Source organism: Chroicocephalus ridibundus, chromosome 5, assembly GCF_963924245.1.
Source record: "Chroicocephalus ridibundus chromosome 5, bChrRid1.1, whole genome shotgun sequence".
Lineage (NCBI taxonomy): Eukaryota > Metazoa > Chordata > Aves > Charadriiformes > Laridae > Chroicocephalus > Chroicocephalus ridibundus.
The window spans coordinates 24,609,681-24,637,112 of NC_086288.1; the positions used below are offsets into that span (position 1 = coordinate 24,609,681).

A 27,432-nucleotide genomic window follows, 5' to 3' on the forward strand; every position below is an offset into this window, starting at 1 on the left:
ATAGAAATAAGATATACAAAATGTTGGAATAGCTGAGGAAATATTTCTGCAGAACGTTAAATTTTTTGCTTTCTGTTGTTTTTTTTTTAAATTATTTTTAAAAGTTATGTAAAAGTCTCTTAAACATAGGTACTTTTGAAAGGTGACCTCATATTCAGTATGAATTTACAGTAAACCTCCTTTCCTGAAATCCTTATTGTGCCTGTTCAGTGTAGACAAAACCTCAGAAACTGTAGAGGATATTTTACAAAAAAAAGGAATATTATAGAAAATATTTTTTCAAAGAACCTGAGGATTTAACCTTCAACTATCACCTTTGAATAGCCGATCCCAACTGACTTGCTGCAGGTCATACAGCGTGTCTGGGGGAGACCCAACGCTGGAACAAAGCTCTTTTTGCACAGAAGATGAAAGAGTTTGTTTTGCAGTGAGTTGAATCTTGGCTTATTCACTGCATATATTGGAAACTGATCTCCTTTTTCTTGTACTCTTGGATTGCTGCTGTTTTATTATCTCCCGAAGTGGGAGGGGAGGGGGCTTCTGTATTACATTTTGTAGAAATAAAAACTCTAAATCTCGGCCTTTTTAGGAAGGGCATTTTCCATGACGCACACCTCGGTGAAATCACCTGTTTCCAATGGCACCTTCAGCTTCGATGGCCAGATGAGGAGCGACGGCCACGTTTATCACACTGTGCACAAGGACTCAGGTTTATACAAAGACTTGCTCCAGAAAATACACCTGGAAAGGGCCACCGACGAGAGGCCCTCTCAAGAAAACAACTACAAACTGTTACGACGCAACAACAGTTACACGTGTTACACAGCTGCTATTTGTGGCATGCCCGTGCATTCCTCCTTTAAGGCAGCGGATACGTCGACTCCAGAGGACAGTGAGAAGTTAGTGGGCGACACTGTTTCCTACTCCAAGAAGCGAGTTCGCTACGACAGCTACTCCAGCTATTGCAATGCCGTGGCTGAGGCAGAGATCGAGGCAGAGGAAGGTGGGGTGGAAATGAAGCTGGCCTCTGAACTTGCAGATCCTAACCGGCCCCCCGTTGATCCCGTGGAAGAGGATAAGGAAGAGAAAGACACCTCTCAGGTCCATCTGCTTTTCCACTTCCTCCAGATCTTAACAGCCTGCTTTGGATCCTTTGCCCATGGAGGTAATGATGTCAGGTAAGAGGATGAGATCTCACAAACCAGCAATTTTGCGGTTTAAGTGCTTGGAGCAAGCTTTGCCAGCTTGGCCCGTCAGAAGGCGTTTTCAGTTTTGCAGGCAGATGATCATCAGGGCTGTGTTTTGCAAAGCTTGTGACACTGATGTCCCTGGTGCTTTCCAGGAGTTGGGCTGCTCTGTCTCTGGTTTATTTTCTTCTTAATGATAACATCTTTTTTTATTCGCTGCTAAATAATTGTGCAGTAATTAGTTTAATTAAGGTTTAATTTTGGCAAGCTTTGAGGCATTGAGATTCCCCCTGGCATGCCAACCACTGTAAAAGCAAACAGGACATTCCCAGCCCCACAGAGTTCGCAGCCTATTTTAACTGTGAGATTGGAGACCATCAGAAAATGAGAGGTTGAGAGTATTTTTGTCACTAGATGAATTTCATCTCTTGTCACATTCTGAAAAGAGGTGTGTGAAGACCATCTTCATTTTGATTGCTGCAGCCCTTATAGACTTCCCTTTGCTGAATCTTTTGCTTGGAGTTTTCCAGGGGTCTAGTGCCGTATGAGGCAGTGTATCACTAAACAGCCCAGCAAATCTAACAAGCCTTAACATCAAAGTCCTACTGAAGTTCATGAACTGCACATACAATTTCTCCAGCTGCCACAGTTCTCAGCAAAATAAAGAGAGCCTACCTCTTGAGGAGCCCGGGGCACGTTCCTGTGCCCCATGTGGAGAGGGGACATGGGCTATGGCTCATCTCTTTGTGCTCATTTAAGAAGCTTCCCATCTCCTAGTATAGTCCTGGTACGCAGTACTCCCTGACAGCAGTTTTATCCAGAGCTGCTATCACCATTCCTTGAGTTTGGAAGAAGCCAGTGAGTTCATCCTTCAGTCATTTGGCTTGTGTTGGTCCTTAAATCCTGTGGCATTAGCATCATTTTCCAGGAATAAAGGAAAAGGATCATCCTCCAGGAGTCTGTCTCTCATGTTCATATCGACTCAGGCAGCTGAAAAAATCCCAAAGTTGGTCTCAGAATTGTTTATCTGCACCTCTTTGCCCTTCATCATCTGGTCAGACCCCCGGGAAATAAATAGTGTCTCTTCACTCACTCATTTGCCAGCCTCTTTCCCTTTGAAGGCTCGGCTCTGTTTTATTCCACAAAGTACAAAACTTTTGACCAAACGATGGAGGGTGTAGGCTCAGGATGGAGCATTTTATACCTTCCTCTTCTGCGCTCACATTGCTTCATAATGTTATAACATTATAACATTGCTTCATCTGCAGGGCCCTATTGCACCTTGCCACCTCAGTGGCACATGGCTGATGGGCAGTTTGGGTGTTTTTGCTCTGTCCCTGGGAACACTGCATATTTTTCCTTTAGGATTTGGCTGCAACTGCCTCTTCCCTATGCCTGGAGCGATCCACTTGGTATTTAGTAGGCACTCTTTCCTGTATCCTGATAAGGTCCCCCGAGAAATCCACTCAGAAGCTGCTTGTTGAAGCAGTGGTCCTTATTTGGGTTGTAGCTGGGGGGTTGTACTGAGTCTCCTTCCTGCTGAACCCTCGCAGTGTTAGCCGTGCCCTGGCGGTGTCTGTTTCAGCATTAGCAGTGGGGCTTTGCAGCGTTCATAACTTTCATAGTCTTCCTTAGGCGCCTGCGCAAAAGCTGTCCCACTCAGCAAGGAGGGTGGTTATTGCTCCACGCTCCTGTCAGCCACCCGATGTAACTCGCAGCTCATCTCAAAAACACTTACAAACATGTCTCTTCCCTCCCTGTCCATCCAGTGTCCTGGGAATTTGGAACAGGGCTTTCTGAAGAGCCTTCTTGTCCTCGCTCTTGTTATTGCTCCCTTTGTATCTGCGGGGATCTGGCTCTGTGAAAGAGTCCAGGTCCCCTCATCCTCTGGATCAGAGGGCAGCGGTGCAACTTGCTTTCCTCTCAGCTGGTCTCCGTTGATCAGGACCTTTGCTCTGAGCACACTGGGCAAGAGCAAAGACCCATGGAGGCTGGAACCTGTGCTCTGCAAGTGGCCAGCAGCGAGTGCCAAGGGGAACGTAGGAAAAAGGACAAACACCGCTGATACTTCTTGTAATGTACCCTGAGAAACACATTGCAGAAAGTTCACAGCCTACTGCCGTAGCCGCCCCTGCTCCTTGATTCCCTGTAGGTGATGTCTATACATTCTCCTTAGTGACTCACACGTTTATGCAAGCATCACTTGCCTTATCTGTAGGAGGCAAGGGAAGTAGAGTTTGTTAGAAGTGATCTGTAAGGATGCAGTGAGTTCAGAAATCAAATTTGGTGTTGATAGGAGCTGGACAGGATGAAAGACAAGGCTTAGGCTCTGTGCAGTATGCTTTGTTGCATCTTACAGCCTAATTTCCCCAGAATTCTGCATTTGGACTGGCTTGTTGCCTTGGGAATATCCTTTTCTGAAAATTCATATTTTTTTAGTGTTTTGCGGATCTCTACTTCTGTCGGGGATCCTACCAAGTTTACCAGCTAGCATGGGTTTTTATTAAATGCCGTTTATTCCAAAATCTCTTCTTAAGCTGAGTTAATGTAATTGCAAAACTAAAGAACAAGTTAGCTTCGTTTTGTCAAAGCTGGTAGAAATGCAAGAAGATGGTCATGGGTGTAGGATTGGGTAGGAACCCATCCTTGCAATTGTACTGAGTTCCAGCTAAGCAATAAAAAGTAAAGACCCCTTTGTATGCCAAAAACATTGAGTAGATAAAACACTCTGGGAATGCAGGTATCTATCCAGTGGATTATGTAGCAGAGACATTTTGCTGGTCTTTGTCTAGCAGAGCAGAAGATTTCTTACTGGGCTCTTGGCTCCTCTGCATGTTGCATAAAGATCTGCAGAGCCCAAAAAGCAGTGTGGCGTTTTAAAAATAATGCAGTAGAACCTAGCTAGTAGCATGGCTTTCTGTCCACATTTCTCTAAGAAAGCAAGCCTTGGCAATCCATCTTCCACCGAAGGCTGCTATCTTGTCATCTCCCTCCCTCGTTCACTTTCCTTCTGCTCATTTTAGGTGCTGCTGTCAACCTGCTTCTCTATTTTTTTCTCAGCCTTGAATCCTGTTAAAATCCTGCTTTCCTCTGCATTTGGTTTTAAGCTCCTCACTCATATTTAGGGCTGCACCTCCATTGTCCATATCTTTTTCTTTGGACTTGTCTCCTACATTTTCCTTCTCCATCTTGGAACTCACTCTTTTCCCATGTTTTCTATTTATTTTCCATCAGGCTGTTTGCTGGTATTCCTTGAAGGGACAGGAGCAGGTAAGAGGAGCAGAGAGAGAAAAATTATAAAGCTAATATAAAAATGAAAAACTGCAGGTAGTTAAATGATCGACGTGCTTTAGAGCGTGTTTAAGCATGAGGCATATGGTATGGACTGAACCATGATGCAGCTCAGAAACGCTTTATGGAGCAGAAGTGCCCCAAATAGTTTGGATAGCACTTTAGCGGGCAAAAAATCATATGGACATCTCCCTTGTTTCATTGTCCAGGCCTTCCACTGGATGTGGAAAAGTTAAATCAGTATTTTGCCTTCGACTGCAGAACTAACACATAACAAGGGGAGCTAGAACCCTGTTTCTTCCAAGATGATGCTTTTTTAGCATCGTAAGGATACCAGCCGTCTTTGCTGTAGGAGCTGATGCTTGTAGCAGTCCGGGCTCGTGTTTAGGCTGACATCAGCAGGGATCCTGGCCGGGGCAGTTGTGCATTAAAAGAAACAGGGAGTCATGGTTACTCCTTATTTGGGTGACTGTTTTGTTCAGACCATCCCCTCCCGCCCCTCTGCCACAGAGCTTATATGCGCTGTGTCAAGGATGCTGGAGCCCATCCAGGGCTGGGACTAACTGAGCCGGGCCGAGAGCCTTGTGACACCATCGTGGCACATGGGCTGAATGAAATCTAAAGAATTTAAAATCCCGACTAAATTGTGTTGGGACAGAACCGCTGAAAAAAAACCCGTTGTTGTTGAGCTTAATTAGCGGCGCCAAGTGAGCAGGTCCCACTGGCTCAGCACCCGAGCACAAAGGGAGCACGTCAGGTCATTGCAAGGGCAACGGCAGAATGAAAAGGGCAGGATGGAAAAAAAGACCTGGGCCAGGAGCGTGACACAAGGAGAGCTGCCAGCTTCCTAACTGCTTGTTCAGAGCCAGCTTTCCAGAGGCTGGGAGGCTAGGCTTTGTTGGCCGGCGGGGATTATATGCACCTATGGTTGAGTTGGACTGAGCTTATTTTCTGTAAATATAGGTTGGTTCCGCAGGAAATGCAGGTAGTGGGAGAGTTGCTGAAGCTGGAGTGTTTATCCTGTGTTTCCAAGTCTGGAAGCATATCTGAATTAACTAGTTCCCGAAAATGAAGGCAGTTGGGCAGGCTGTTTTGGAAGTGGCCAGAGAGAACTGCCCCTGCCCATGGCAGGGGGGCCGGAACAAGATGGTCTTTAAGATCCCTTCCAACCCGAACCATTCTATGATCCTGTGACTGTGAACCCCATAGCTGTCTCCTGTGCTCAGCACAACGGTGGCTGCGGCTCCTTTGCTGCAGGGCTGGGAATGAGAAAGCTGTGAGCAAACGGTGCGTCGGCCCCGCAGCCCATCCCAGCAAACGGGAAAACGCTTTTGTTGACTCAAGCAACCTCTGGAGCTCACTATTCCTTGAATTATCGCAATGGAAGCGGGATGACCTATGGAAGGATGCTTTAGGTTGACATGGGGATTGCTGATTAAAATCTGCTGTAGGAAGGAGAAACCTGCTTGCAGATGTTTCACAGTTGTGTGGGGCATCTCAGTTCTGCTGAGTTCCTGCTGCATAAATTGTTTGAATGTGGCTGCTCTAATTAAATTTCACGTGGAGGACTTCAGGACTACCCTTGCGTCTTCACAGTTAGATATTATAGGAAAAAGGGGTCATTCATGCTACAGTCTGCAGGAAATGCCATATAAATTTATAGCACAAGCTTGACAAAGAATGGCTCTCTTATTATCCAAACAATATAGGCTACATTACTGAAGATAGGATTTAAAACCATTTCAGAGCTATAGTAAAAATGTTTAGCACTTTTTATATATTTCTACACATTGTCTCAGTGGTTTTAGGGAAACTGAACAGCTACCAGATAGGTAATTCACTGTTAAGCAAAGCAATGCAAGTGAAACTAGGAAATACTTGCTAGCCCAAAATACAGGGAGAGGAAACTTCTCCTTTCACCTCCCTACAGATTTCTCTGGAGTTTTAGGTCAGAGCACACAAAGAGCAGCGAGACTCACCTTTTCCTCTCTTCCTAAAGTAAATGCAATGGGATTAAAGGAGGGAAGGGCCAGAACATGGCCAGTATCTCACTGCACACAGAGAGCTTAGTGGGATTCAGTCTCCTGGCTAAATAAGGAGCCTAAAGGAGCTATAATAAGGCTGGATTACAAAATGAGTACTTCTTATTTCCTCCCTGAAACCTGCGGTCAAGATCACTTAGAATATTTAGGAAGCTAATCTGTCCATTACTATTACTGAGAGCAGCATGAAATCTGATTTCTTCCCTTTTTAATAGCAGTCTGTCCTGAAAGTGCAGCCAGTGTCCTGAGTAGGTATGACTCTTTGCTTGTGTCCTTAATTGTGCAGGTACGTGGCATCTTTGTTGTGCCACGCGGGCAAGCCATAGAAGAGCAGCAAGAAACAGGGGGCTCTGGTGGGTCCAGGAATCCCTCCCCCATCCTGCTGTGGCTGGGCTTGCTGGGGGAAGGCTGGTGCTGGTGGGAGAGGAGGAGGATGGACCCAAACCTCCAGGCTGCAGGGAGCTGGGGTTTCAGGGCCAGCATTTACAGTACACAGCGATGAGCTGCAGGAAGAAATAAGTGGCCTTCCTGACTCATTAACGCACACAAAGCTTGCACTTCACAGGCCACAGCTGTGACACACTTCTATTGCTCTATGGTATACGTGCTATTTCCAAGCTGTCTCATTATTTGAACTAGGATAAAACTCTGCCAATAATCTGAGATCTCTGGAGATTAGGACATTATTTTTTTCCTGTTGGTACATACGGGCGTATCTTCCTCGCACCCTTACTCAACTGGGTGATGTCTCTGGGCATAACTGCAGCATATTCAGAGATATCATTCCATTTATTTTCCCAGTGCAAAGTTGGTTTGTGAAATCCTGGTTTGGGAAATAGTCAAATGACTGGGGATTTTGTAATTATATTTCTAATACTGGAAGCCTAATATAGATTTCTCAGCCGTCTATTTTGCTCGTCATTCAGTTTTAATCGGTGATAATGTATGTGTCAAGCTTCTGTCACTCAACTAGAAGAAGTAGCTACAATACAATCTGCTTTGTCAGGTAGCAGAGAATCAAAGCATGGTCATCAAGTAGTCTGTAGATTGTGGGTTATAACACAAAGCTTATTAGAGTGTAGCATTCAAATACAATTAGATTTTGGTTTTGAGCAACTCATGACTCCCCTCAAATAAGAAGCAGCGAGGTAATAGCAGTGTTGCTAGTTCATAAAATATTATGACAAGTCTGGTGGGATTTGGTAATAGAGCATTCGGCTGATGACATCCTTCCATTACTGAAAAAACCTCTTAATTTTTACTAAAAAAAAAAGGTCATAGTCCTTGTTCCTCCAGAGGAGGGCCTGGACTTGTGACCCAAAGGTACCTAAAAATGTGTGTGCGTGCATGGGAAACTGTAATTTCTAAGCTTGTCTCATGATAGCTGTACGTGGGGTTTTTTTTGGTTGGTAATACTATCTGTCTCACAGGGGAGAGGAGAAGCCAACTCTATTTATAGTTCAGATTCACTGTCAAATGCTATCTTTCACAACAGCTTTATAAATGGTGCGGGACAGATTCTCAACTGGCACAAGCGAGCAGAAAAAAGAGAAGTTGTGCCAATTCCCGTTAGTTGAGAGAGCTAGCGAAATCATCATGAGGGTCAGACAGCACTTCAGAAACACTCAGCAGCACTTCGCTGAACTGCCGTGACACGCGTCTGCAAGTACGAGCGTTGCTGTACATGGCATTTAATCCTGTATCGCACCTCGGGGGAAGGCAAAGAGCCCCCACGCACCGCCCCTGCTGCAAAGTCCTGTGCCCTGCGAGTAACCGGGGCCAGCGGAACACGGCAGAGATGATGGAAAATACTGGACGTGGAGAATACACTTCACGACAGGTAGACTCAGGAGTTAGGCTTCATATGCCATCATGTTTTATAAATTCACAATTAACTCATAATGGTCACCCTCTTGTGCTCAGTGGAAAAAATGTGTATTAGGTGAACAAAACTAAAGTAGCACCACAACAGGAGTTAGCTTATCTTGGCTTTTAAACCCAATAGCTAAATAATACGATAACAGCCTCAAAAACACTTCAGTTACATAGGAACCTAGTGGCAGTTTTACATATAGATAGATGCAAATAGGCGTTCAGAGCCCCTGGGTGGCCTTTTCAGGCTTTTTTCTTCTCCCTCTAAACTACCACGAATAAGACTTGGAGCTCCAGCAGAAAGGAGAGTTAGTTAAGGCAAGTAAAAGAGCTGCGTGGGAGAGTAAGAGAAAATCACTTCTTGAAAATAGACTTGTGAAACAAGTCTTAGCCAAATGCATGGAAGATTTTAGGTCTGCTTTCCTGCTAATCATGTCTTGAGTCAAATGAGATAGAAACGGTGGGAAATATTGTGAAAGCCACATCCCAGTCTAGCCAGCGTCCTTGTGGTTCATCTGCTTAGTCACTCAGCTGCAGGAGACATCTGATAACCACAGAAGTTCTCAAAGCAAAATCTCTTACCTAACGCGCTTTTTTTGGTGTGTTTTTTTCTTTCTTACTCTTCAGTTGGGACTGGTTGTCTTCTACCAACGAACTCTTCCTAGTCCCAAAGATGGTTGATTGCACGTGATCGTGGTAGTGTCTCAAAGCTGATGTATGTAGTACCAAGATCCTTGTCTGTGCAATTCGTGAGTTAGGCACATTCATTGTGAGCTTTTGGTAGTTTTGTGGTGGGACAGGCCTAATGGCTTCTTCTAGAGCTGTTCTCCATTGGCATAGGAGGCGTTGATACCACAAGCCCCTGGGACTGGACCTACTGAACAAATCCATCAGTGGAAGGAGCCCTCTGAAGAGCCCTGATGGTGGTAGATTGGAGCCACCGGCTTGCACACCACTGCCGGTTTGCTGGCTGTTGGTAGCCGCTTGCAGGTATTCAGGCTGGGAGATGCCTTTGTCCCTACCAGCTGAACATTTAGGTCACATTAAACGTGATTTACAGGGAGAGAAGAAATGCCTCTCTGGTATAGATAACCAGTGGTGCAGATACCCACAAATGAAAATGCAGTTAATTACCTTTTTGCCTTTCCGAGCATATATGGATCCAGTGCTCCTCTGCTGTCTTTTCCTGCAGGGAAGGTATCAGAAGTGCTGCCTCTGTGGGCACCGCTGTCGGCTCTTCTGATTTGTTGGGCAGCATCAGCCATTCAGATCCTCCGAGGCTGAGCATAAGTCAGCAGAGTTTTGCTTTGCCTTCTGTTGCCACAAATAAGAAAATAACCTTTTCTTTGAGGATTAGGCTTAGTTGATTCACAGAGGTGTAGCATTTGCAAATAATTAAAACTGGATTTTGGTACAAAAGAGCATAGTTTGCTGCGGTAGTTTCTGAAACCTTTTCTGTCTTCTCATTTACATTAGGACTGACAAATACCCATCCATAATCTCTTCAGAACAGTCAGGAATCAGTGCCTGGGCTCACTCCAAATGTACCTGTTATTTTCAACGGGGAGGTTCTCCCCATGTTGTACAGCACTATAAGAAGGGATGATCAGTTTTCCGTTTATTCATCTGATCAAAGTTTTAGTTGCCTTTATCCTTCCTTCTGCATCTGCAGCTGAAGGTACAGTGAATTACCTTTCTTTTACTATGCACAATAAGGTATTTAAATGTGCAAGTAATTTAATCCACACCTGAAAACACTGGCCAAGAAGTTGCAGGTCAACTTAAAAATATTAGAAATGCTTCCATCAAGAGTCTCTTCATCCTTGAAGGTAAAATAATTCTTGCATTTAGGCACTAAGGACTTTTCACATACCATCCTTACACCAAAACTCAACAAATCAAATGCATGCTCAGGCACAGTATCAGACCAGAATTTTAAAGTATTTTTGCTAATGGAAATCACTCTTTATTTGAAGCGTATTTAGTTCTTCATCATACTACCCAGTGTCTTCAAACCCTCTGGATTTTATTATCTGTGTTAGCTCACTAGTTTATTTCCAGCGTCCTTCTCAAAATCTGTAACAATTATTCATTCCTTTTTATATCAAAGAGCATTCTTAAGTACTTTTGTTGCCTCGCAGCTTGAATGTTGTTGTGTGTGTTTACCAGGGAAAAATTCCTTCCTAGTTACTTTCCTCCAGGATGGCTTCTCAGGGTTCAGAGCCTGGATTTCTCCAGGACCAGAAGAAAGGAGGAGGGTCTCATGTCGCTTAGATGCACCGAGCTGTGCCATGCTGAGGGCCCTCCTCTCTTGGCAATTAGCACCCAGCCCCTGCCACCCCGTATCTGGTAAAGACGGGATTCAAGTCAATTATTAACTGTCGGTTACGGTGGCTTGGTTTGCACAACATTTGACGTTAAAACTGCCCCTTACTCCATCTGTGTGCTTTGGAGCGAGACCAGGAACTAAATTTAGCGGGTCCTGGCTGCAGGGCAAGCATAGCTGTCAGCCCGGCCTGCGGCGCTCGCCGCAACCCGCTCCCCTTATCGGTTTACAAAGAGGGGAGCTTCCTGCTGGTCTTCAGGCTTTTTTGACTGACATTGGACCTGTTTGCTCTGCTCTTCTCCTGATTATCTAGACATAAGCGCAGCGCTGCCTTGTTTCTTAAGCTTTTTTGGTTGTGGATAAATGCTACTCAGTTTAGCAAAAGAGATGGGAAAAAAAAAAAGGGTGTCAAAGTTCACAGAATCACAGAATGGACGGGATTGGAAGGGACCTCTGAAGATCATCTAGTCCAACCCCCTGCCAGAGCAGGGTCACTTAGAGCAGATTGCACAGGAACGCGTCCAGGCGGGTTTTGAATGTCTCCAGAGGTGGAGACTCCGTTCTTATCTGCTTTTTAGTATTTAAGCCTTTAAAGTAACTGGATACCAGCTTTCAAGTTTTTCTTCTAACTCTCATGTCTAGAAACGTGATGCTTTTTTAGAATAAACCGAGTCAGAAGTCTCAGTCCAGGCACTGGAGGCACCGATATCGGGTGACCTGCATTAGGAGTGGGGACTTCAGCGTTGCTGACTTTCAGTGTTTTTCTAGATAGCAGCAGCAGGGTAGCAAAAAGGGCTTACGCCAGCTCTGTGACACCAAGGAGTCCTCTCTGATCCAGTCCAACTAGCTCTACAACGCATTTAAGGAGGACTGAGTCACCTTCCTGGCTGCATTCTGATCGTGTCTCCAAACATTACAGGTTGTCAGACTAGATTACATTTGTATCTTCTTGTCTGCGACGGTAATTTTGTTCATTAATTTCCCTCTTTGACAAATAGATCTAATTTAATACTTGAATTTTAAAGAGGCAGAGCTCTTGAATTGGTAAATTTTGAGATCATTTCAGCACAGTACTGAAAATACTGGGTTTTGTCCCGAAGCAGACATAATGAGGTATTACCGACTCTGAGATTTCAGGAAACAATTTGTAAAAGAGAAATTCCTTTCAGCATTCGCTATGGTTATCAGTGGTGAAGTGACAAGTGAAAAAGCAGCATGATAAGAGTCCCCTGCTGCAGCCTTTCCAAGAGAGAAAAAGGTGCTGCCTGTAGGGTCAAGTCAGAGCAATGCTGCGCGCACAACAAATCACAACCACACGGGAAATGAGAGACTTCTGTCAAGGCAATTATCTGCATTTTTATAACTCAGGCGATGTTGGTCTGTTTCTCCAGCAATGCAATCGGCCCCCTTGTCGCGCTCTGGCTTATCTACGAGCAAGGTGGTGTCATGCAAGAAGCGTCGACTCCCGTTTGGCTGCTGTTTTATGGAGGTGTCGGGATCTGTGTTGGTCTCTGGGTCTGGGGCAGAAGAGTTATCCAGACCATGGGTAAAGACCTCACTCCAATCACGCCATCAAGGTAGGTGCACAGCTGTCTTTATGGTGGTGTGAACTTTGTGCGTGAACCGCTCTGAGAAATTGCTTTTGTTTGTATTTTGTTTGTAATGCAGTTTGCTGGATTTGCTGTGCTTTTGATTTTAATGATAACCTGGCTTCGACTTCTCCGTCTTTCTAAAAAATGAAAGAAAAAAAGATGAAAAGGAGAGAAAGAAAGAATGAGAAAAAGAAAGAGAAAGAAAGAGCAACAGGAAAAAAAGATAACCCTGTAAACTAATACTGAATGCGTTTGAGGCGTAGAGGTCTACATGAACAGAGTCTTCTGCTGATGACCTAATTAACGTGGCAGAAGGTGCATTTGGAAATGGCAAGATTACAGCGGCTTTCCCAGTGCGCTTCAGACTATTAAAAACATATGTATTTATTACAGTAATTTTCATCCTTAATGCATACTCGACCTCTGCTGGTGCCTAACTGAATTACTAATTAGGCATGATCCACTGCAGCGTAGAGTAGTAAAAGTCCCTGACGCAATGAGCTGTGCAGCCGGGTTACTGCAGATGACTAGCCTGTGCCGTTCCCGTTATTCAGCCCTTCCTTGTTCTCTTAACGTATTCCTATGACAAAAAATCAGTTGGAGATAAAACAGTCGAAAGAAGACCACGGGTAAGACTTCGGCACGCTGCACGGTATCAGTCCGAGCTGATGCAAAGAGTGATTGTGAAGTGTTTTCTTATGCTTCCCGCAGTGGATTCACTATTGAGTTGGCTTCGGCGTTCACAGTTGTGGTAGCTTCCAATGTTGGACTTCCTGTCAGTACTACACACTGCAAGGTATGCCTTTGCCCAGCGACTGCAGTCAAGGCAGTCCGGACTATTCATCTTAAAACTGTGCTGCTCGAGCCAGCGGATAATGGCACGGCGAGGGGAAAGCAGCCGCTTGCGCAGGATGGCGAGGCGGAGGTGCATCGCTGCGTCTCAGTCGTGCCAGCCATGCTGGAAAACAATCAGGCTTCCAAAAAACGCATTGGAGTGGTCACGGTAAAGTCGCTGCAATCGGGCACAGCGTGAACTCCATAGCTGTGGTTAAAGAAAAACAGCACTTCCAAAAACGTGACCTCAATTTTAAAGCAAACGATTACAAGGAAGAACCTGTTTTCCTCCGACGGTGCCATTTGAACCTGGTCAGGTAGCGTTTCTCCCTTGTTCAGAGGCTGCGCACCATTCATCATTTATACTTCACTTTTCTTGATAAGTGCATGGCATGGGATTTCCTGCATATAACTCTTTTACTACAGGTTTTCCATCTGTCTTTTTTTTTTTTTTTTTTTTATTTCTTCACAGTGGATTTTGCATTGAAGTAATGTGTGCGCTAACGGTACTTGTAGCCTCAAATGTGGGTATCCCAATAAGCTCCACCCATTGCAAGGTATTGGAGTTTGCAGTGATCACATCAGTAAATCACATCACTAGGACAAACCATAACAAAACACGAGAGATACCGATCGTTGCAGATTGCCTTCACTATGCGATGCGCCGTGCAGACAGCAACCGCAAAATAACAAGGGCCGCTTTTAAAGCCGGTATGGCTAAGCAAAGTCAGCGTTATAAGTAATTGCACAAAAGTCTGGAACGTCTTTCACCCTCATGTGATCATATTGAACTAATATAGACATATTAAAACAATGTAGACTCGTAGTTTGTGTGATCCCAGTTACATGTATTTTAGAGCCACCTGTATGAAAAACACTGCTACATCATTAAGCTAATATTTTAATGTCTCTCTTCTTTTAAACCAACTTGTCCTCACTTTTGTGCATTATAATACAGAATCCGGTCCTCACAATTAGTTCTTTGAATGAGATTGTTGGCTTATTTTTAAAAAAATAAAGACCGGTTTGAAGTATAGATACAGGCTGGGTAATGAGCAGAATTTAATTGTGTCATATGATACGCTGTGTGAGAAGACACTTACGTTGCTCGTAGGCAGCAGGGACATTTGTGGACACTTACACTGCTGGAAGAACATAGTGGGAGTTTGGAATTTGTTCCCTGGGAAATTCCTAAGTCAAATATCCCGTCTTTCTTTCCTTTGCTTCCCCATGGACTCCCCAGCTCTTGGATGCACAGAGCTCTGTCTGTGTCCCTTGCCCTCGGGCAGGGCATGGGGAAGCCCCTCTGGAATCAGAGACCCCAGAGCGGCAAAGCCCCTCTGCTTTGGGATGTATCCCCAAGCCTTACAAAAGCCAGATCCTTTAAGATTTGGTACTGCACCCTGGGGACCCTGGAGCCAGCTGGGGCAGGCAGGTTTTCGGGGCAAACTGCTCCACGGCATGGCAGGCGGGCTGGCAAGGAGCCGGGCACCCTTGCCTGTGACATTGACCTGGTTTCCAGTGAAAGAGTCAATGAAATCCACACATCCTGCAAAACGCCCCAAGTTGATTCAATCGGCCTTTTTCTAGTGAAAACCATTTCTTCAGAAAGCCTTCCTCTATTGCAAAATCATTTCTTTCTTCTGCTGTAGAGCTCTTTGAGAAGCGGCCAAGGCTGAGCTGCTCTGAAAGGCCGTTCAGATTTCCTGGCCTTGGCCGAACTCTGGTTCCTCTGAATCAAGCAGGGAGGGGAAAAATAATAACAATGTGATCCACTTCTAAAAATGCTAGCCTGAAACCACCTCCCTTTAAGCTGACTGGTATATCAAATGTGTGATGAAGAATTTGACAGGGAGAATAATACAGCTTTGATTATCCCAGTTGCGTGCCTTGAAGCACTTCTAGCCAGCCGTCGTAAAAGAGAAAATACACTTTGGTGCAGACAAATAGGCTAAATTTAAAAAGAAAATGTCTTGGAAGCCATAAGCTAATGAGAGGGCGGCATTAGGAGGTATTCATTGACTCAATGCAGTTAAAAGCTTGATCTTTTCTAACTGCAGAGCAAAATAATTCTTTTTTTAAAAATACTTCCATAAAAGCAGTTAATGTGGTTAGTCTGTGTCTGCCCGCTGCGGTTTGCTGTATCTCATTAGATGGATCATTCTTAATGGGAAGATTCACTTTGCAATAGGATTAGACTGTTCCAGGATGTCACATTATTATAACTGACTCTGTGTTTCAGCAAAATGAGATCCTGAGTTGAAAGATCCAAAGCGATCAACACAAGATAAAGCAAACACTTGTAAGAGTGTATTCCTTGTTTTCTTTGAAGGCTCGGTGAAGGAATAAAAGAAACATTATATATATCATTTATTCCTTGGGAAGATGCCTTTCTGAAAGTGCTGTCAGCCATTGAGACAGAAATGCCGTCTTAAAAATCAATAGAAAAATTAGTTCGCCCTAGAAATCAAAAAGAAAACGGGTTCAAGGGGAGCCTAGTCCTAAGCCTCTAGCATCAGGGAGTGGGAATTATGCTTTTCCCCAACATTTACTCCACAGCGAAATATCATTTGCTAAAGTGGGAGCTTTTCCAAAGGGGTGTCAGTCAACTGAACGTGCAGCAACTAGATAAACCGATGGCAAAGAAGGAGCAGCGTGAAAGACCTTAGGTGGGGGGGAGACCTTTCCAAGGTGAAACAATAGACTAATGAAAAATGGAGACCAAGTATGAGGGGAAGCTCTGAGCAGCAGTTTTCAGGTCTTGGAGCAGATGTGGTGGCGAGCTGGAGATCGGAAGCAGGAAGAAAAGCATTATCTTCTGAGAAAGATTCATCAAGCCTCTCAGCTCAGATCAGGAGTTGCATTCGGTCCTAAATCAGAGGCTTTGGTCTACATGAGGCAGCCACCGCCCAATGTGCCTCTCCTCAATCTACAGCCCAGCAGCTTTGCCTTGAGCCAAAGGGGAGAGGAAAGTTCCTCTGAAAGCCTCCAAGTCAAGCGGGCCCGAGGGAAAGACCTGACCTTTTGAGCCTCCAAAGGAATTTGTGAGTCTGAGCACGGCAGCCACGTTGCTCTGCCTGCACCCGTTCCACCTCCCTTGGGATTTAGCACCGAAAAGCCGGTGTGGTGTGAATGCAAACCTTGCCTTTCTGCTGCCCAGGTAGGCAACTGATCGTATTGCATCTTACACATAGCGCCTGTTATTTATTCTAAGATATGAGATGTAGAAATAAACAGGCATTTCTCAGCTGTAGCAGATTGAACGCGTTCGCATACAGATAAAATTAGAGTGCAGGAGTTAAATGCTTTTTCTGTGCAAAAGTGACTTTGCTGAGGTCATACTGTCAGCTGTGGTTTGCTTTTATGATTTTGGAGGTTTCGAAAAATATTCTCCGTGTTGCTAATGGTGGAATTATCATGTTCTGTGTGTTATTATGATATGCCATTGCACAGGAACAAGTGAGCCCAAAGCATTTCTGTAATGCTTTACACAGAGCATACTGAAGGCAAACTGCACTGGTTCCAAGGCAATCTCGAAGTAGATACCATCTGAAATTCTGCAGACGGTGTAGTCTTCCTACACCCAAGTTCTAGCTACTCTCCTAACCTCTAGTCCATCCAAATCACTATTAATAAACTAAACTTTAATAATATTTAATACAGATTACCAATGCCATCATTGCTGATACCTTTTAAATTCCAGGAAGGACTCGGAGACTGTCGTACGTAGACTGCAGGCTCACTCAATAAGCAACGCTTCTTGTCGCAAGCATGACAGGCGGATGCTGAGGACGTGCAAAATGTACAGCAGAGCCTAACAGCTGGGCTGCTGAAAAACCAAACGCTGTTCCCTCGCGTTAATGCTTTGATAGAGTCAGAAGCGTGGGGTTCCTCCTAGCTGGGTGCCTCCTAAATACAGAATAGTGTATTGTCCACTCAAGGGGTATTCAGATTAAATATTATCTAACAGATTTCCTTACTGGATCAAGCTTTAGACCCCGAGGCCTTTTCAGTCCTGGAATATCAAGTTTAGTTTTCCCTTGTTCTGTCACAGGCACCTTTGAGAGTCTTATTTCCCTAGGGTTACGGGGCGTTCCACAAAAAACTCCTTTCTCCAAAAAGAAATGTTAAGCAGTAGTTAGAAGTGGAATAGACGTTAACAAAAGGTGATGATTTGATATCCCCGTCCTATCTCTCCCTGCTTCCCTGTCCTCCCAGCATTTACCATTTTCCTGGCTCCGCACATGGGGAGCAGCCCACCTTCTAATCTATAGGCAGGGACTTCTTTCCCATTAAGAAAAGAAGCAGGGAAGAGCAGGCAGGGATGGCATTTCAGGGAGCACAAGCCTGGCTGTGTTTTGGAGTTTCCTTTCCTTCAAAACAGGATATTCCTTCCACATTTCTCACTGCTTTACCATGTGCTTTGAATAGATTTGCACTGATTTACAGGTTTTTGTTAACAGCACAGAGCCGTTAACTTCCAGGGCAGAAAGAAAACGCAGCTGAAATTTCTGAAGTTTTTGCATTATTTTTCACTGGAAATGTTTTTCTCAGTCCAGTTCTTTCTTAAAAAATAAAATGCTGGGTTTATACCCGAGCTTATTAATTGAAAATACATTTGAAGGAAGAAAAGGTGGTAGCTTTGCCCATGCCGTACTGTGTTTTGTCTTCAACACTGACCTACCCAGCTGCCCTGGCAGCAGTGCCTTCAAAGGATATTTTGGTGGTTTATCCATTCCCCACCTGAAGCCAGACCCCTTGACGTCCATGCAGTTTGCATGCCCCGTAGCTGATGTCTTTGTCCGCAAGGAGGATTTTAGCTCTGGATGCTTTGCTTGGCTGGTTGGTCCAGAAAGACTGGTTTTCCTTGGAGGGCTCGGGCTGATGAGTTTGATGTTGGGCAGCTGCACTGGGTCTAACCTCGCGCTGTCTGTCTGTCTGCCCCCTGCCAAGTTGCCGTGGCTGTTGGAGGGTGGGCTCAGCTGCTTACATTGCCATTGCTGTCCTGTTTATAGCCCACAGTGTGGAAATATATAGGTACTGTTTGCAGTCAGCTCCATATGCCAGGCTGTAAGCTGCAGAGTTTCCGCAGCTGCTGGGTGAACAGGCAGGACATCCCAAACCAGCAAGAGGACAAGCAGGTGGGATGGGAACCATACTAGCTACCCCAACCTGTCCCCCTCCCCCCCCATGTCACACTCTCCACCAGAGCCTTAAAAACAACTTTCCCGGTGTTTTCGTGATTTAGACCGCAGTCTGGCCAGACTCGGTGGATGTTTGCCCTCTCCTCTCCAGAGCGAGTCAGGCGCTGGGGGGGTGGAGGGCTGCCTCAGTTGCACTCTTGGCTGGCCCAGGAGCTAGCAGGGCAGAGAAAAACACGCAAGTGTGTGTATTCTCTGTTGGCTGACCCCGAGACCCATGAAAAACAGGAGATCATTGAGAAATAAAGGTCAAAGTACCCCGGAAGTGTCGCCTTCCTGCCACCCCACCAAAACAGAGCCATCGTCATCATCAGGGGCTCCTTTATCTCAGCATTGCTTGGTATCAGCTGACTGGCATTGGTGTGGCCGTGGGCATGTTACGGGTGCTCAGACGTACCCCTCACATCTCTCTTTCTGTCTCTTCCCCGCGCTCCCAAGGTCGGCTCTGTGGTGGCCGTTGGCTGGATCCGCTCCAAGAAAGCTGTCGACTGGCGCCTTTTCCGCAACATCTTCCTGGCGTGGTTTGTGACTGTGCCGGTGGCCGGCTTGTTCAGCGCCGGGGTGATGGCGCTGCTGAGGTACGGGATCCTGCCTTACGTCTGGCCTTACGTCTGAAGAGCCTTCTCCGCTGGGAAAAGGGGAAACGGCCAAGCTACTACCGAGGGGAGAAGCGTTCCCGTGAAAGACCCAATCAGAGAGGATCCATCTTCCATATCTAACTTCTTATCTACTGTACATAACAATGTGTCATATTGGTGACATGGTGATGTGGTGCCATTTCTTATATATTAAAGAAATATATATGCATATAGTAGGTAACAATACCTAAGTTATATTATCAGTGGGGTGAAAATAATTGCCTAGAATTTAATATTTAGTAAAATTTGTACATAGTGTATCATTTTGGTGGCAATTTTTTAATCTTTTGAAGAAGAGTATGGATTAGGAAATGTTTCTTGTCCATTTGATATAAGAAGAAGCGAGGTACAGGACTGCATAACACATGAATTTTTTTTTAAAGCTATTAAGATACTGGAACAAAATAAAATGTGCAGAAGCGCTTTTCATAAAATAACTTTGTTCATATCATATTGATCTTTGTGTATCATAGTGTGCTGGTTATGGCTGCGTAAATACTTACAAACAGTAACTTCTAAATGGTGCATTTCCCTTATATATATTTTGGATAAGAAAGTTTAGGAAGTACCAAAGAAGCAGGGGAATAGCTTGCCGATATTACGTTGTTGTCTACACGTGTGGGCGTGTGTTGTGTTTTCCCACCTCTAATTCAATGTTATTTTCACCAAGCTCCTGCCAGCAAGGCTGGGATAGTACTGTTCATGTCTTAATGTAACTTTAAAAAAAAAAAAAAAAAAAAAGCACACAGAAAAAAGCTAGTTCTCGTTACTTAGTAGGCAGACCACGGTTCTCCACATTAGCTGATAGTAGGCCGACTTCATTTTGTAGGTTGAATTTCAAGTAGCTCACTGCTCACCTGCTACCTTTCCCCTTCAAGTCTCAGCTCCCGGTTGCCCTGCTGTCAATTCCAGCAGGAGAACGGGCCGTTGGTCTCCCCTTCCTCTGTCCATCCAGCCACAACCGCACACTCTCAGGTACAGGAGCGGGACCGTGGGGTGCACAGCACCCCGACGTACAGAAGCGAAGGGCAGCAGCGGGTAGGAAACGGGCTTAGCCCTGGTTTTGTGGTGGAAGGTATGGGCGCCCGCAGGAGTGCTGACCCGCAGAGGGGGCTGGCGTGAGGAGCATGGCGAGGATGCGAGCGGGTACCAGGCGTCCCCCGGCACATCCCGTCCCACGCCACAGCCCACCAGCCTCCCGCCAACCCTGAGGAGGGGACGGGAGCCTGGCCCTGCGTGGATGGAGGTTGCGTGGTAAACCAGCATTTGGGATGAGATTTTTTTCACGGCAGCTCAGGGGGCAATGGCTAGCTACATCCCCTGCATGGCTTTGGAAAGCACACCTGGGTGAAAGTTACTGTTTCGTGGGTGGGAGGCAAAGGGCAAGGGGTGCCCGGAGGAGGTTGGGAATCTATTACTGTTTAAATGCTGCTAAAATTTTGATAAAATGTTCTTGGTACTCCATTGTGACTTTTCCATTGGTCATTCATACTAAATTTATAATAAAAAGATAAACAGCCCCTATCACTGTTTGCCTCTTGGGTTTTTTGAGCGTTACTCAGCCATGCCAGCCGTCATGGGAAGGCTCCACGGGCAGCTAAAACCTACTCCCTGGCATCTGCTGCCTTTTGTTCTTTGTCTGCTGGGTTTGGTGGGGATGAAACCACGCTCTGTGCGGCGCTGACAAAACCTCCCTTTTCTTCCCGCCGCCCCAGCGCCCGGCCCTCGCTCTGCCCAGGGCTCGGGCATCTCCCCAACGAGGTTTGGGAGTTCTGGGGCTGCTTCGGATGCATTTGCCGGGCACTTGCTGGCTCCAGCTGCCTCCCGAACCCTGACTCTCCTTTTTGGGGCTCTCCGTAAGCATCCCCGTTGCTGTGGCACTTCATTTCCAACCCCTCTGAAACCCTAGAGCCCTGGTGTAAGTAGTGCTGGGAAGCGCGTGGGACGGCCAGGCACTCTGGCTGAGTGACCAGAGCAGGCAGTAAACGCACGAAGACAATTTGGGACCTGTGGAAAAGGGTGGAAGGCCTCACCTTATCTTAGCACTTGCATAAACAAATGCCTGCCTAGCAGCTTGCCAGCTTGTCTTATCTACAGAGACAAAGCAGATTTCTCTTGCTCCAGCGGCGGGGACCCAGCTGCAGCCCTGCCAGAGGCAGGCAGCGTGCGGGGGGGCTGCGCCGTCCCCAGGCGTATGCGATAATCCCCCAGCACACGCAGCTGAGCGTCTGTCAACACACATTTCTGAATGAAAATCCAAAATATCTCCGCCCCCAAATACAATAACCTTTAATCTGGAGGGAGATGGGAAACCCGAAGTGACTTTCTCCATGCCGCAGGGGTGTCCTTTGCCACCCCAGGGAAGCAGAATCGCCACAGGGGAGGCGCAGCTGGTGAAATGCCCTGCAAATATGGGCACGGTTAAAACACCTTTCACCCGGACAGCAATCAAAATAGGTACAGGTATATTTTCAGAGCAAGAAATGGTGGGGTTTTTGCATTTTTGCAGCAGTGTGGGGGCTTAGTGGGGCCCAAGAGCCTCACCTCATTTAGTGACGACCCATTTAGTAAGCAGATGCTGATGGACTTCAAAAGAGACATGGGATGCTTTGCAACCCGCAGGGCTACCCCGTCCCCTGAACTCAGTGCTATGGCAGAGGTTTTCCCACCATGGTTCATGGCCACCAGGGCTACAGCCCCCGGCAGGGCACAGGACTCCATGGCCGCCATGAGGCAGACCTTGCTGCGTGCGCAGGCTGCTGGGGGCTCACCCTTCAGGAAAGGTGAGGGCACGAAACAGGTCAGGAAGTAAGAGAGACAGAAGCCTGATGGAAATATTTATAACAAGTAAAATCTCTTTTAACTGAGGAAACGCAGTCCGAATTTCAGAAACCAAAGTGGCTACTGTGGCTCATGGGCCAGTGATAAAATCAAACCAGCCCGAGAAGGAGGGCCAGCTGGCAGGGTGTGATGGTGCTAGTAGATTTTAATTACCCTCATCAACCTCTGCTGATGCCTCCAGCCTCCACCTTGTTTGCTTGCTAGATTTCCTAGCTTGTCCTGGGGCTCGCTTTATCCTTGCAGGTTTTTCTGATGGTCGTTGGGCTGCTGCTGGGACTTGTTATTGCCACCAACCCTGCTCTGCTTGTGCTGCCTGGCACTGTGTCCTTCACTGGTGAAGTTGTTGTGGCATGGAAACCTGTGTGTCCTAGTTTGTCCTCCCCATCGGAGCAGCCCTGCTCTTCCCGCACCCTGCTGCTGGTCTCCTACCCCCGAGGTAAGTGCCCTGTGCACTTGGATGGGGCTTTGAGCAGCCTGGTCTAGTGGGAGGTCTCCCTGCCCGTGGCAGCGGAGGTTGGAACTAGATGATCTTTAAGGTCCCTCCCAACACAAGCCATTCTATGATCCTCTTGTTCTTGTGAGACAATTTTGAGAATCCCCTGATTCCTCTGGAAAGCAGACACACCTGGAAGTGCCCAAGGTTTCTAGTTTGAATAATTTTCCACATGCCTGACTCCTCTGGCTCATTCATGCTTCTCATGGATTCCTGGTGATCTCTGTAATGGAAATTGCATGTGGCATGTCTTTCACACTCATGGGCTTATCAAAGTAGAGCTGACAAGTTCGCTCTTCTCAGCCTCTGACTCTGCATGACAACCGGCAGTAAAGTCTTGGCCGCTTCCAGACAGACGACAACTTCTGTTTCCCAAAAGACCAGAGATGCTTTGTTACACTGATAAAGTGCCTGTCACAGAGTGCTGGGGTTAAGTGCTGCTCAAAATACACCAAAAGCAATGGGGGACTGGCACAAGAAATTATGATGAAAGAGAGAAAGGAAACTTCAGGTTAGACCCAAGCACTGTGAAGAGCTTGGTCACCTTATGGGGAGAACTGCACAAACTCAATTCAGTGGACAAGCTCTGGATGGTAGACAATGTGAATGCACCCAGTTCTCTTAGGTCGCAGCCGTGTGCTGTGTCTACCTGCTTTCCAAAGTTTTAGATATTGTGGTGGGTTGTTCTTGTTTTTTTCTTTTCCTAAGCACTGTGAACAATTTGGATACAGAAATCTGTGCCCACAATCTTTGAGACAGCAATTCTTCAAGAACTACGTTATGTAAAGGTTGGCTAGAAACCTTTCTACTGATTTGGGTTATCGTTTCTAAGGACTGCAGAAAGAGGTTAAAGGCTATATCAATTTGCAGGCCATTCTCTTCCACAAAAACCTGTCCTTCCCATCCCATCTTTATCCCAAATAATGTTCATTAAGGCAGAGTTCCCCTTCCTATAGGAAGGCTGAAGTAAATGCTCTTTCAGATATCATTTGAAGAAAATCTCCTGGATTCCCTATTATGACAAATACTTCTTACTTGTTTGCTTCATTGTTTCTTTTTGGGAAGTTTACATCAAATCCGTGTAAACGTATTTTCTTTGTTACTGAAAATGTTACTGTTACTTCACACAAGAATGTATAGAGATAAAAAGTCCTAATTTGTAAGACCTGTTAACAAATGCAAGGTGTTTGCAGGTGGTGCTGATAAGTACCAGGATAAGCAGAAAGGGTAGAAATAAATGAGGTAGAAAGGACATACTAACAATACCAAAATAGCCTTCAAAGATCAAGAGGTCGCAGCACAGACAGATGAATAATGGTGGAAGTACAAGCTGCTGATGCAGAACAGAAGAGAAATGATGGCTACAAAGATGACAATGGCTCTCCCCGAAATTCACCAGCTTACGCGGCCTCTGCTAAAGTAGATTCAACTTGCAATCTGTTGCTTTTATTCCTGTGCCAACAGTAGAGAAAGGGCAGAGGTGGCCACTGACTTTTCAGATGGGGGCCATAAGAATGATGGTCACAGAGCAAAGAGAGCAGTTTTTCTCCTGCCCTGAACTATCCTCCAACACACCAGGGTGCTTCCTCTTATTCTGCTCAGCCAGTTTCAGGAGTAGTACTCAAGGACTAAATTTCCACTTAATTTAATTGAGAAAGGCTGTAGGGCTTTACTGCTATCATTGTTTAGCAGTTACTTCTCCTGGAGCTGCAATTATTGCTGCCAATGCAATTCAGTGGGTAATGGAGGAAGTCAGGACAGTGTATGCTTCAAAACCTCTCATGTGCTACCTACCCATGATGCTTATTTGTGAGGCTCCCGCTCTGAAACATTTTAACTTCAGATCCTTGTCATTTACATTTGCCATTAAGATTCTGCATATAAAGAGCTAATAAATGTTTTAATACATTCTTCACGAAGTCATAAAATCCAACAGACCAGCAAGATGTTTCTACCTGTGGCCTGTAACCATCTGCACCATTCACTGATGTCTTTATAACCATCCAGAGATAAGTGGTACATGTGATAACAGTTCATACCCTCATATAGCCCACTGGAGAATGTTCCTTCGATATAAAGTTGGATCATAATTTTATTACTCAGAGGACATAAATTAATTCCCATTTGCAGGCCAGCAACACATGCGATGAACAAACCTGCTACAGACCTTCTGATAGAGAGAAAGCAGAAAAGGAAAATTTGCCACCCTTGGAAGAAAAGGCTCAGTAAAACAATAGCAAGTTTCTTGACAAACTTATTGAAAGGATGAAGGAGTAATGAATTATCCAGGCAATACCTGGGATTAAAATTGCAAAATATAGGGCTCTCTTGGAGTAATTATTTTGTATGCTCTGCTTATTCCTACTCACTACTACAGTGTAAGATTCCTTTAATCAATTAAACAGGTACATTCGTGATGCAAAACAAATTAAGTGGAACAACTTTGGACAGGATTTGCTTGTCGATTTGTCCTGCCTTCAGCCTGCAGTTGCTAATGCAAGTGTGCCATCAAGCGGTACAGCAAGAAAGAGCTTGGCAAAGAACTGATCCTCTAGCTTAAGCCTATTAAATGCAGGAGACCTCGTGTGCCCTGAAATGCCACTTTATCCATAAATAACTAGTGACAAATATTGATGTGCCACCATAACACTAGGTGGGAAAGAGCTCTATGGCTGGGGTTGCTGGGCACAGAACTACTGGGGCGAATGTCTATTAATTCCACAGGCTTTGAGGTTCTTAGAACAGGCTTATATAAAAATCTTACCTTTTTAAAGACTGCCAAAGGCCCTAATTATCTTACAGCGTGGTGTATGTCCCACGGAACAGAACAAAGCAGCTCTTGAATGACCCTTCTGAGGAGCTGATGAGCAGCATGGCTTGTTCAGACAGACGATGCTGATTTTGGTGCAGCCCGGAAGGGAAACTGCCACTGTCGTCTGGGACCTGCTGGTAGTGCCTTGTTGGTGAAAGACCTGTAAGCCTACATGGGGACACCAGGAGATCCTCCATTCTCCACCTTGCATTACTTCCAGCTGTGCTGGAGCTGGTGAGTTTGGCTCAGAAATGTCTGATTGGGGTCAGGGATATGAAGGGATTAATTTAGGTATATGAAGAATCCTTGTTGGGGATTTCCGAGGGACTCGCACCCATCACCAAACTACCCCAGTATCTCAAATCTGAATACATCAGTCCTATGTTACTATGAGGAAATGTTTTACTGCCTTTTTTTTTTTTTTTTAACATTCAGGTAACTTGAGCCCATTGAAGGGAAAGGTCATACTTCAAGAGCTGCTAAGGTGCCCATACTCAGTAAAATCACTAGAAATTAACTGCCCCTAAATACCTTTACAGAACTAGTACTATGCAATTAGCCACAGGGTATACAAGTACATACTTTGTACAAACCCACTGTTTCCCCAGCCCCAGGTGTAGTGGATGGTAAGACCAAGAGCATCATAAAGTGGATCTGCTAGTTTTCAGACTAGCCTGGCATATATTTGCTTTACCTCATGTATATACTCAATTATGAGCTACCACTGCATTTTCAGTTCTGGTGGAGCCAAGCAGCAGATATTCCCCTATGGAGATTTTTTTTTCCCCGGATATTGCCTGATGTTAAACACATCTCAACACTGCCTGCTTCCTTTGAAAAAAGGTAATGCAGTTGTGTTGAGTGCAACTCCCGAAGTCAAACAGCGTGTGGTCAGCAGGCAATCAATCACAGCCGTTTGAAATAACACAATAGGAAAATGTCAAGGAAAAAGAATAATATGAGCAATAACTGAAGGACTGTTTGGAGAGCATCAGTAATTTGTGGTTAGCAACACAGAGATGTTTGAATCAGGACCACAATCATTTATTTCCTAAAAGTGAACAAAACAAACCGCCTTTCCAAAGCAGCTTGTTCTCATTGTCAAAAGCATCAGGAAACGTCCGGCTTTCCTCTTTTTCACTAATTGGGAAGACTTGCACTCGATACAGTTGTCCGTGGTCAGCTGAGCTGGGATATCTGTCTGTATTTGTGTTCCCACCCACAGGCAACCTCCCCTGGCAAAAAAGTCACAGGAGCATAAAGGGGGCCCTCATTTACCTCTTGGGGAGCACGTGTAACACCGGCATGCTGAAATAGCCGGGGCCTGCATTGTCTTTATTACCAGTATTTACACGGAGCTGGAGATAGAGGAGGTAGGAAAGCAGAGGAAGAGAGGAAATGTCCATACACTATATGTCAGATATGGGGGCATTGCTTCCAATAGTTGAAGGGCTACAGGAAAAAATGAGACTTTGCAAAGATTTGAAGTGACTGGATTTGCATGGTATGTAATTTGTAAACCAGGAAAACTGGGGGAAAGGAAAAACCAAACAAGTGAGTTTCAGTATTAGTATCATAAAACAAACAGTAAAACATACTGGCGGACTTTCTAAACTACCAAGGAGGTGAGAGTGACAGGGAAAAGTTCATCAGAGAACAACGGCAAAGAACAACAGGTAATTTAGTAGGAGCTGTGTACCCAATTACCTGGGAAAGCAAGGAAAGGAGGGAAGAACAGAGTGTTCACTAAAAATAAATACGCATCTAAAAGAAGTCATTATTAAAACTGCAGTTGTTGTCTCCTCACTTCAAATGCTGTTGGAAAAGTGAACCTGCTGGTGGGTGAAAGCCCAGCTAAGACATGGGAGGCTTGGGAAGTAACATGTGAAAAGCAGAGGCTGTGCTTTAAGGCGGTCAAAGAAAGTGACCATCAGAACTTCCCTGCCTCTTCCAAGTTGCTGCCTCCCCCTGCCGCGGTGAGCAGTCCTTCTGTCTTGTCAGGCTCAAGTGACTGCAATGCTCACAGAAAGGGCAATTTACCCTCTGTTCTTCAGCTTTTCTCTTCTAACACCCTGACTTCTTTCTTTCCTCTTTAAAAAGCAAACCTTAAATGAGCTTCTCTGCGCCCCCTCAGTGTAGATAATGTGATGCACAGTCCTGTACACCCAGCGTGGCCCAGGCTCTGCGTTCTGTAGAAGCTGGTCTGAAGTTGCTGCTAACAGCTCTATCAAAGAAGGGTCACCAAAGCTGAAGGCTGTGTTAGAGGCAGCATTGCATACGTACTCCTGATCTAGCTTTATTTG

The 27,432-nt window shown here is 45.5% G+C and overlaps 1 protein-coding gene across 5 annotated transcripts in view; it reads left to right on the top strand.

Annotated features, from left to right (window-relative positions):
• The window catches only part of SLC20A2 (solute carrier family 20 member 2), a 58,046-nt gene extending 38,612 nt beyond the window's left edge, over nucleotides 1-19,434 (top strand). For 3 of the 5 annotated variants that reach the window (XM_063337342.1, XM_063337344.1, XM_063337343.1), the window contains exons 8-11: nucleotides 590-1,178; nucleotides 12,110-12,295; nucleotides 13,022-13,106; nucleotides 18,784-19,434. In XM_063337342.1, coding sequence (XP_063193412.1) covers nucleotides 590-1,178; nucleotides 12,110-12,295; nucleotides 13,022-13,106; nucleotides 18,784-18,960 — 1,037 coding nt within the window. In that variant the 3' untranslated portion in view covers nucleotides 18,961-19,434. Of the gene's footprint in view, nucleotides 1-589; nucleotides 1,179-12,109; nucleotides 12,296-13,021; nucleotides 13,107-13,616; nucleotides 13,702-18,783 lie in introns of all 5 variants that reach the window. The other 2 variants (XM_063337345.1, XM_063337347.1) reach the window with 2 other exon arrangements.
• Nucleotides 19,435-27,432: the final 7,998 nt, after the last annotated feature.